This window comes from Chanodichthys erythropterus, chromosome 19 (assembly GCF_024489055.1).
Source record: "Chanodichthys erythropterus isolate Z2021 chromosome 19, ASM2448905v1, whole genome shotgun sequence".
NCBI lineage: Eukaryota > Metazoa > Chordata > Actinopteri > Cypriniformes > Xenocyprididae > Chanodichthys > Chanodichthys erythropterus.
Window position 1 is genome coordinate 10,187,263 of NC_090239.1, and position 11,297 is coordinate 10,198,559.

Sequence of the window (11,297 nt, forward strand, 5' to 3'; positions counted from 1 at the left end):
GTCTTTCTGCCTGCACACAAAGTTTACATCAAGTGCATTGTTATCCAGTGAGGAATTTATTAAAATGAACCATCATCTCTCTGTTCTTAGATTCTCGTGATGATGCAGAGGGCCCACTACTGCCTGAGGACCAATCAGATCTTGCCAGCTTCCAGCCTACTGACAGTGATGTGCCCAGTTTCTTAGAAGACTGCAACAGAGTAAGCAGTCTACTCTAATACCATGTTTTCACATCAGACTCTAGTGCCAAATTGACAGTGCAAAGGTGGCACAGAAGTGCCTCTGAAGTGGCATTTAGGTGTCTTCACACAGACTGTTTAATGTTGCTCAGAGGTGGCATAAATGTACTTATACTTCAATTACAACTGTATAATATGATGCTAAGGGCTGAAGTGGGTCAGAGCAGGGATAATTTAGTCTGGCTTTTATGTGGAATTGTAACTTTACATTGAATTTTGAACAGGCACAGAGCAGCCTTTGTTATGATTTATGTGTTGCAGTTGCGAAAAGAGTAATTGGTGCGGTTTCCTCTGTTTTTCTGTAGGCCAAACTGCCTCGTGGCATCCATCAGGTTCGTCCTCATTTGAAGAACATAGACAATGTGCCTCTACTGGTGCCCCTGTTCACAGACTGCACCCCTGAAAGTGAGTCAGCCTCAAGACCAGCTTTCAAGTCAACATGAAACAGAAGTTGCGATCATTTTTTTTCTTTCTTATTGTGACACATATCCGAGCGAAACAGCTTCTCGACTGGGAAAAGATGTAGGATGGTACTTGATTTTGTCCATGGGGAATCGATTGGATCATTGTCGTTTGCTAATTGCTGCAGTCTCATGTGAGTGACAGGTTGCTGGAGAGGAGGGATTATTGCCCCGTCAGAGAAGAGATGTTGTTGTGAGGGTGTGGGGACATTATTTTGATTAAAGATTAAGAAGGCACATGAATTTCAAAAAATAATGACGTGCATGGATAAATCATTTATAATAAATGCTGCAATATTCGATACAAATTTAGATTTTATGGTGAATTTAAATTGAAAATTAAAGTTTTGTGACTTTTAATCCATGTGTTATATGCTAGTGTACTTTTGTTGAGCCCTCCAATGTTTGTGTCTCACAGCAATGTGTGAAATGATGAAGATCATGCAGGAGAACAGAGAGGTGACGTGTTGTTTGGGGAGCTCCGCAAACTTCCGTAACAGCTGTCTTTTCCTGCAGAGCAACATCAGGTGGGTAGCACACACATCATTGGACTGCACCTACATCACTGTACACCAGTGGTGTGCGGTGGTGTTTTAAAATGAGGAGCCAAAGTCCTCAAATTCTTTTAAAATATATATCAAATGTACATTTGTCCCAGTTAAACTTAATTTTACCATTTAAATAAACATTACATAAAAAAAAGAGACCAAATACAATTCTGTTTTGTATTTTTACACTATATAATATTCTATTTATTAAAACCAAGTATAAATTTCATCAAGTTAGTATTTTTATGCATTTTTACATTTATTCTGAAATAATAACCAAAGGCAGTAACAATTTAAACAATATATATTATTTGTGAACTAATGCTCAGCTTTTCTTCTTAATAAGCAACTTATTTTCAGCAGTCATCAAGCTTGTACACACTGGACACAGACATGAAGCTTTAATTTCACCAAGCTGACTACGCAATAAAAAACCCCACAGTAATCATGTTTTCAGGCCATATCAAGTTTCATTTTGATGTGACATAAAGCGGTGATATTTAAGTGAAAGTTGTTTACTTACTTTTAATTATTCCTCCCATTAATGGCACCATCATTTAATTTCACATTTGTAGTATTTGCATTGTTTTATTTTTGTAATATCAATTATTTTCTTGTCCGTTTTTTTTTTTTTGAGAAGACTGCCTTCCTTGCCGCATCTGAGGAAATGCCCGTGCTGTACACCATAGTTAAATGTGACCTATAATCTTATGCAAAGCTGCAGTCTAAAGACTTGCAATTTTCAAGAAGCTAAAAAAAGCTGTGAGTTTTTATCACTGCATAATTCCTATTATTTCATATTTTTGATGACTTTACTATTATCCTACATTTTTGAGAGTAGGCGTGTTTAAATGAATTAAATCCATCTGAATTTTAAGTGATCATAAGGTTTTGGAATTCCTCACTCTGTGTGTTATAGTATCTCCCTGGATCCGCTGTACCCGTCCCGGTGCTCTTGGGAGACATTTGGATACGCTGCAGGCTGCGGGCTGAATAAAGACTGTGATGAGCTGTCTCCACTGGGGCTCAGTGCTCAACTCAACAGCCTTGCCTGCTCCGTGTCCTTCCATCAGGGCGAGAGTGTCAGCATGGTCAAACTCATAGAGCAGGTTTGGAGAGCTCTCACATAAACACTCTCTCTGGAATGCTGTTGATCACATAAGAGCAAGCTCATTCAGTGCATTTTTCTACACCAGGGATGCACAATCCTGTTCCTGGTAAAGCTACCTTCCTCCGATGTTCAGCTCCAACACTGATCAATCACAAATGAATCAGCTAATTAAGATCTTCAGGAGCACTTGGTAATCACAGACAGGTGTGTTTGATCAGGGTTGGATCTGAACTCTGCAGGTATGTAGATCTCCAGGAACAGGATTGGGCAAAACAAAGGTTTTTTTTTTTTTTTTATGCTTTTGAAAAATGTTTCTTAGTCTCTCACCAAAACTGCATTTATTTGATCAAAATATGGTAAAAAAAAAAAAAAAAACAGTAATATTGTTGCAATTTAAAATAACTGTTTTCTATTTTAATTTATTTTAAAATGTAATTCATTCCTGTGATGGCAAAGGTGAATTTTTAGCATCATTACTCCAGTATTCACTATCACATGATCATTCAGAAATCATTCCAATATGCTGATTTGCTGCTCAAAAAAACATTTCTCATTATTATCAATGTTGAAAACAGTTGTGCTGCTTAATATTTTTTGTTAAAAAAACACATTTTGAGTAGAAACTTCAAAAGAACAACTTTAATTTGAAAAAGAAAACTTTTGTAACATTATAAATGTCTTTACTGTCTTCTTTTGATTAATTTAATTCATCCTTCCTGAATAAAAGTATTAATTTCTTTCAAAAACAAAAAAAATCTTTCTGACCCTACACTTCAGAATGGCAGTATATATATATATATATATATATATATATATATATATATATATAGTTGTGGCCAGAATTATTAGACCCCTTCATAAATATGATCAAAGATGACTCTAAAAATAAATCTGCTTTGTTTATCCTTTTGATCTTTAATTCATAAAATTAGCAAAAATCAAACCTTTCATTGAAGGAAAAGAATTGAAAGTGGGGGGAAATAACATTATGAAATAAATGTTTTTCTCCAAAACACGTTGCCCACAATTATTAACACCCTTTTATTCAATTCTTTTTGCAACCTCCTTTTGCCAAGATAACAGCACTGAGTCTTCTTCTATAATGCCTGATGAGTTTGGGAACACCTGAGAAGAGATCAGAGACAATTCCTCCATACAGAATCTCTCCAGATGCTTCTTCTCTTTAGTTCACTCCACTCATTTCTTTAGGGTTCAGGTCAGGGAACTGGGAAGACCATGGCAGAAGCTTCATTTTGTGCTCAGTGACCCATTTTTGTGCTGGTTTTGATGTTTGTATTGGATCATTGTCCCGACGGATGATCCAACCACAGCCCATTATAAGATTTCTAGCACAGTTGGTCAGGTTTTGATTTTTTATCTGTTGATATTTGGTAGAATCCATGATATGATATATCTGAACAAGATGTCCAGGACCTCCAGCACAAAAATAGGCCCACAACATTAAAGATCCAGCAGTATATTTGACCGTGGGCATGGGGCACTTTTTATCCATGTGTGCACCAAAACCATCTGGTGGGTTTGCTGCCAAAAAGCTCTTTTTTTAGTTTCATCTGACCATAGAAGCTTGTCCCGTTTGAAGTTCCAGTCTTGTCTGACAACTGAATATGCTGGAGATTGTTTCTGGATGAGAGCAGAAGATTTTTCTTGAAACCCTCCAGAACAACTTGTGGGGATGTAGGTGCTTTTGATAAATTTTTTTTAGGCTTTCTGAGATTCAAGACTCAACTAATCTCTGCAATTCTCCAGCTGTGATCCTTAGAGTCTTTGTCCACTCAAACTCTCCTCCTCACTTCACATTAGGACGATTTAGACACATGTCCTCTTTCAGTCAGATTTGTAACATCTTTAGTTGATTGGAACTTCTCAATTATTGCCCTGATAGTGGAAATGGGGATTTTCAATGTTTTAGGTATTTTCTTACAGCCACTTTCTATTTTGTGAAGCTCGACAATCATTTGCTACACATCAGAACTATATTCTTTGTTTTTTCTCATTGTGATGAATGATTAAGGGAATTTGGCCTTTATGTTTCCTCATGTTTATACTCCTGTGGAACAGGAAGTCATGGCTGGCCAATTTCATGTTCATGATCACCCCGGTGAGCTAAAAAATTTTAAATAAGAATGGGAATATACTTCAGAGATATTTTACTCATAAAAAATTCTAGGGGTGTTAATAATTGTGGGCAATGTGTTTTGGAGAAAAACATTTATTTCATAATGTTATTTCCCCCCACTTTCAATTCTTTTCCTTCAATAAAAGGTTAGATTTTTGCTAATTTTATGAATTAAAGATCAAAGGATAAACAATGCAGATTTATTTTTAGAGTCATCTTTGATCATATTTATGAAGGGGTCTAATAATTCTGGCCACAACTGTGTGTATATATATATATATATATATATATATATATATATATATATATATATATATATATATATATATATATATATATATATATAATATAATATTTAGGGATTTTTGTTACTTTATTAGACAGATATCATAAAGAGTGGGCATTAAATTATTAGGGGAAGGAGAGTGGTTGCAGGCCAGACTCAAACCTGTATCACCCACATGCTAACCACTGCATCACAGCGCAAGCAGAAAAAATGTCAATGTACTGAAAAGGAATATGATTAGGACTAAGTCCCATTCCTCCATCATAATTAGAATATGCCTAATAAAATGGTCTTAAAAAAAGAAAATGATTGAATCTAAGTGATGTTTTTGATGTATCTTCAGGCGAGACACACTACCTACGGCATTCGCAAGTGCTTCCTCTTCCTACTGCAGTGTCAACTGACACTGGTTATCATTCAGGTGAGAAAAGTTTGTTTCCAAAACAGAACAGCATGTTATGTACAGGATAATTATTTATTATAATATTAATTATTCATATTTGTACCCTTGATGTACTTGGATTTTGTAGTTCCTGGCCTGTGTTCTTCAGCTGCCTCCTCCCATGAACATCACAGACATACTGTGGCTTTCCTGCTTCTGTTACCCTCTGCTAAGGTATTAGAGAGGAAATGACAAAAAAGATACCCACATGTTGCATTTTAGTAAAACTTGTTCACTGTGACATATTTGTGACCTATATATAAATATATTTTGGCATTCACAGCGTGTCATTCCTGGGAAAACCTCCTGACAGTTCGGTGATGACAGTCGCTACTGGAAAGAATCTTGACTCCATACCACGCAAGGTCAGTCATGAGACCACACAATACACCCGATTTAAACTGCAAACTATTTAAACAATCTTGACACACATGTGCATTCATGTTATTTTTGACTCCCTCCCACAGACCCAGCAGTACTTCCTGGGCTGGTTCCTGTTGAAGTTCGGTCTGACGATGTTGGCCTACTTAGTCGGCTTTGGGTTTTCTCTACAGGAAGTGTGTTCTATAGCAGCTAACCTCACAAAAACTGATAACAGCACCATCACCTGCTCCCACATACTCGCATCCAGGTAAACACACACACACACACACTTATATGTTTAGATTATATGAATTAGTTATGAGTTTTAATCAATAATTAATATATACAGCTCCCAGGAAGCCCCGCAGTGGTTTGGTGAATTGTCAAATGGGCTGCTTCTAATTCAGAAGATCATGGCTGGGTTTCTAGCTTTGCACACAGGTGATTTCAATAAAATGCATTGCCTCGTTTGAATATGGTTTATCTAGATGGATTTGGATGGAAAAAAAAACATGATCTGTTTATAGTCATGTTAATTATTATTTCTCTCACTCTATTCTGCAGTGGTCATCTCTCTGAGTTATGTGCACCGTTCATCACCCCTGTGGCGGAGGAACCCGTTCAGTAACACATGGTGGTGTCTCACAGTGCCTGTGGTGTGAGTGCAAATAATAATAATATTCTCTATATTAAACAGAGTCACATGTTAAAAGCAATTTGTGAAAGTAAAATGTTTTTGAAAACTATTTTTGCTTGCCTGGGGTCATTTAAATCCACTAATGGATTTTCCTCTTTCCCCCTCGCAGGTTGTTGGGACAGGTGGTACAGGCTGTGATAGATTATCATTTGTGGCAGGACAGGAGTGCAGAAGTGGTCTTCACTCTACAGCACATTCCCCTGTTGGTCTGGCTGTTAGTCTCTCTGTCCATCGTACTTGTGGTGCTAATCAATGAAGCAGTAAAACTGCATGAAATCAGGTAAGAGGAGAAATCTATTTAATGTAGAGGGTACCAATGATAATTCAGACATCATTTACTCATATTTATGTCATCCCAAACCTGTATGACTGTGCTTTTTCAGACCATGAATGCATATTGTGACCAGAGGCAATCAAATTTTCTAAAAACAAAAAATAAACACATAAAATTAGTCCATATGATTCATTTAAAGATCTCCAAGTTATCTTTATGTCAGTAGTTGACTAAAATGTAGTCATTTAAAAGTTTGAGGTCATTTTCAGTAAGGACACATTAAAGGGTTAATGTGTGACAGTCATTAATTACTCACCCTAATGTAGTTCCAAACCTGTAAGTGCAACCTTCATTCTCAAACTAAGATATTTTTGATGAAATTATGAGTTTTTTTTTTTAGTTTTTTTTATCCCCCATAGAACGCAATGTAATTGCCACATTCAGTGTCCAGAAAAGTAGTAAAGACATCATTAAAATAGTCAACGTGACTACAGTGGTTCAACCTTACTGTTATGAATAATGAGCCAGCTTTCGGACATAAACATGCAAGCTCTGCACTGCATTCACTGCGCAACTGCATAGGAGACTGACTGGGTTGAGAAGAAATTGTTGAATAAAGTCGTTATTTTTGTTTTGTTTTTGCACAAAAAAACTATTCTCGTCACTTCGTAACAGTAAGGTTGAACCACTGCAGTCATGTTGACTATTTTAACAATGTCTATACTACTTTTCTGGACCTTGAATGTGGTAATTATGTTGCTTTCTATGGGGGTTTAAAAAAAACCTCTCGGATTTCATCAAAATATCTTAATTTGTGTTCCAAAGATGAATAAAGACCTTTAGGGTTTTGGAACAAAGTGAGGGTGAGTAATTAATGACAGAAATTTCATTTTTGGGTGAACTAACCCTTTAAATTGATCAAAAGTGACAGCAAATATAACATTTATAATGTTATCAGAGATTTCTATTTCAAATAAATGCTGTTCTTTTGAACTTTCTATTCATCAAAGAATCCTGGAAAAAAAAAAAAAAAAGTTTCCACAAATATATTTTGGCAGCACAGCTGTTTTAAACACTGATAAGAACAAAAACAACACATTAGAATGGTTTCTGAAGAATCATGTGACACTGAAAGTGTTATTCTCCTTCACCATTGCTCTGAAATCTCATTTTGTTCTCATTCAAACTTGCCGTGTCATGTTCAGTTTGCAAGTTGCAAATTTAATTTGTCAAAAATCAGCATATGGCAAACAATATGTGAATAAAATAGTGCTTCTCATCATGTGGAAATAAAATCGCCACTTTAATGTTGTAACTACTGAGAAAGCCACTGTTGCTCTTTTATTAAATTACTAAACTTCATGTGTACTGGCAGTCACCGACATTTAGCTTGTGACTGGAGTCACATGACTGGACGCAAAGTCTTCATTCAGTTTTTATACAATAAATTTGATTCCATATTAATTTATGAACGTGCATCTCATTTAAACTTTAAATGATTGTAAATTTAGTCTAATTAAAGCATTACTCATTTAACCCACAGCTAGATTTTGATAACCAGAAAAATATGGCTCTGATTTCAGGGTACGAGTGCGTTACCAGAAGAGGCAGAAGCTTCAGTTTGAGACTAAGCTGGGAATGAACTCTCCCTTCTGACCTGCGTCTGTACAGGACAGCACGGTCTTACTCTTCAGCGTCATGTTCATTTCCATGGTCGAGAAGACCAAGGCTCCTTTTGGATTCCCTTCAGCAGAGCTCTTCCTGCCACACCTCCAATAGGCAGAACCTTATTTCTGCCATGAACGCCACTGAGGGCTGCGTTTTTAATCAGTGAGATCCTGAACTATCTTAGATGAAATCTAACTTTACTTTGAGTAAAGCCTAAATCAGTGTTGTTTGAGGGATGTTCACCTGCATGCTGCTTTGGTTTGGACAGGGTCATTTAGTAGAGGGATTATTTTCCAATGAGGCCATTCCTTTACCCCCTCGAAACCTCAAACTAATGCACGATATAGCAAATATATACCAAAATGTACAACGGAGGGCTAAATTAGCATGATTTTTTTTCTTCTCTATTTTTAGCATTTTTACTAGCTGTTGTGAAAAGGGGATTTTATTGTTTCAAACACGAGACAATTGACCGCTCATGAGATGAGCTTTAGCTGTAGGTTCTCTGTGTTCGTGTTTTAGCCGTCACTCTGCTGAGAGGTTTCGTGCAGTTCATTTACTACTTCATAAGAAGCCTGTTTTAACAGGTTATAATGTGAATGTCATCGCCTCAACTTACCTCATATTCAGAGGGGGAATATTTCATTCTGTTTTATTTTGCGATTCATAATGTACAAGTGAATACATCAGCCAGTGCAACTTTGCGGAGAAGCTTTGCTTCCAAAATCAAATGCAGCCAGACAATGTGTGAAAACTCATTTACTTGCTAACCTAGAATCAGTCAGGCTTGAAATTTCTTTTACAAACTGATATCGGATGAAAGGCATGAATAGCTGGAATCTTTTTTTAGTCTTCTTTTAAACTATTTTTACTGCAAAGTTCTTGAGTTCAATCAAAATGCAAAGACTTTTAATCAGGCAAAGCAAAAGCTTTCCAGCTGAAGGAAGAATATTCCAACTCGAACTGATCTCATTCTGTCTACAGAAACATTTGAAATGTTTTTACATGTGATCGTCAGCCAGAATGCACTGATTTTTTGCATGCCAGATGACAAAATCACTTTTTCAAGATAATTATTTCTGAAGTTCTGTAAAGAATATAATCTAACTCTGGATGTGGTCGGGCTCATTTTAATTTTAATTTTAATTTTATTTTAACTTTTATGTAGAGAATTCAGTGTTTACTGGTCAAGAGGGATATTCAGTTTTTATTGTGTTCTACCTCTAGCTGATTGCCTCGCTATAAATAATTCTAGGCAACTTCATGAAGTTTTATTATTTTAATTGATCCAGTTGGACTGCAGCTATGGAGTATAAGGGGCTCGCTCACAGATCTGTCACCAGATGTGCAGATTTTTCGGATAGTGACCAGCTAATGTTCAAATTACCAGCATTTTTTTTCTTTTTTTTTTCAATACTAGTGCAATTCTCCAACATATAACCTGAAACCTCTGACTTACCATAGACTCATCAAATGGAGAATTTAAATGGATAGTTCACCCAAAAATTAAAATTGTCATCAATTACATACCCTCATGTCGTTCCAGACTTTAATTCATTAAAGGAGATATTTTCTAGAATGTGCCAACCGTTTAAAAAAAAAAAAAAAAAAAAAAAATGCTCCACAGAAGAAAGAGAATCATTCATGTTTGGAATGACATGAGGGTGAATAATTGATTTTCATTGAATTTTAATTCTTAGGTGAACTGTCCCTTTAAGTTGCTGCTAAGTCCTGCGTAAGTGGCAGATTTTGTAATGACTGATGTGTACAGGTTTCATGGGACCTTTAGAACCTATAGTCAAAACTCAGTTAGCATTTTCTGAAGAAGCTGCCTTTCCTATGAGCCACAGTCAATCCCCTTTTCTACGTAATGAACCGAAAGATGTCTTAACTTACTGATTTCCTTTTTGTTCCCGTGTCACTGTTATATTTATGTTTAAATCGCAAATACATACTGTAACCTCTAATGTATTTATTTTGAAACGATTACACATTTCTGTACATCTTAACAGCAAATGATTGCAACCTAACCGCCTTTTCCATAACGCATCTAGAGATCGTCATAGGCACTGAATATTCATGAGAGAACGTAGTGCATTTTTGCAATGCATGTTACATGCTTTCTTCTACTTTTCCTGCTCATTCAACAGGAAGGCAGGTCTTATGATGTGTTGTTGTGGTTCGATGTTTACGCCACAAGGCTGCTCAGCACCACGGCTGTGTAATTAAACAACCCTAATGCATACATATCAGAGAAATCAAAAAGTAGTCCAGAGGCTCTGAATTGGTGCTGAATTAGTGGTATAACAATGTACAATTGAGAGAGAAATTAGTTTCAGTATAAGCACTGATCTGTTATATACAAACTGTTGTGGTAACAGGAAAAATAGTTTTGGGATGTGGGCTTGTGAGCAGCGTTTTTGTACAGTTGGCTTTTTTGTAATTGTTTTTGAAATGTTCTCTTATTTCCTGATGTATGCATGATAAAGACCATAAGAATGCAAGATTTTCTTGATTTCTTAACTCATCTGCTGAATATTGAATATGTTGACTCGGTCATGCATGTATTAAAAATGATGCTGATGCTTTTTCCATCAGTCAGAGAGGCTGTAATCTTTAAGCCAGGAGTGTGAATCAGAACCTCTGCAAAATACATGCCTGGGCTACAACCTACACTGATTGACTCAATATACAGAGATATTTGCTATTTATGAATGTTCAAAAGATTTATAAATGTTGTACAGTTTGTATTTTTTTAAGATGTCTCTAACATTGATTTCTCCCCTTCCCCACAGATTATTTGTGAACCAATGTTATGTTAATAAATATGTTCATTTTAAAGCAAATATGCTGTTTCATTTATTTTTTAAAATGTCTCTTGTGATACAAGATTCTTGACATTTCAAAATGTCTTCTATAAACGGACATTATTAGAGGGCCGTAGAAATTATGGTTATAGCTCTGTAATATTTTAGCCAGACATTATACTCTTTGTGAGAGCGTTATATGAAATTAAGTCCTTATTATGTTACTAGAACAACTGAAAAAAAGTCAATTGTGATGAAATATTG

The 11,297-nt window shown here is 35.9% G+C and overlaps 1 protein-coding gene across 2 annotated transcripts in view; it reads left to right on the forward strand.

Annotated features, from left to right (window-relative positions):
• tmem94 (transmembrane protein 94) overlaps positions 1 to 11,052 on the forward strand; it is a 31,808-nt gene extending 20,756 nt beyond the window's left edge. For both annotated transcript variants that reach the window (XM_067369214.1, XM_067369215.1), the window contains 12 exons: positions 91 to 200; positions 545 to 644; positions 1,119 to 1,227; positions 2,168 to 2,357; positions 5,126 to 5,203; positions 5,313 to 5,398; positions 5,508 to 5,589; positions 5,692 to 5,855; positions 5,937 to 6,028; positions 6,152 to 6,245; positions 6,394 to 6,564; positions 8,142 to 11,052. In XM_067369214.1, coding sequence (XP_067225315.1) covers positions 91 to 200; positions 545 to 644; positions 1,119 to 1,227; positions 2,168 to 2,357; positions 5,126 to 5,203; positions 5,313 to 5,398; positions 5,508 to 5,589; positions 5,692 to 5,855; positions 5,937 to 6,028; positions 6,152 to 6,245; positions 6,394 to 6,564; positions 8,142 to 8,214 — 1,349 coding nt within the window. In that variant the 3' untranslated portion in view covers positions 8,215 to 11,052. The remainder of the gene's footprint in view (positions 1 to 90; positions 201 to 544; positions 645 to 1,118; positions 1,228 to 2,167; positions 2,358 to 5,125; positions 5,204 to 5,312; positions 5,399 to 5,507; positions 5,590 to 5,691; positions 5,856 to 5,936; positions 6,029 to 6,151; positions 6,246 to 6,393; positions 6,565 to 8,141) is intronic.
• Positions 11,053 to 11,297: the final 245 nt, after the last annotated feature.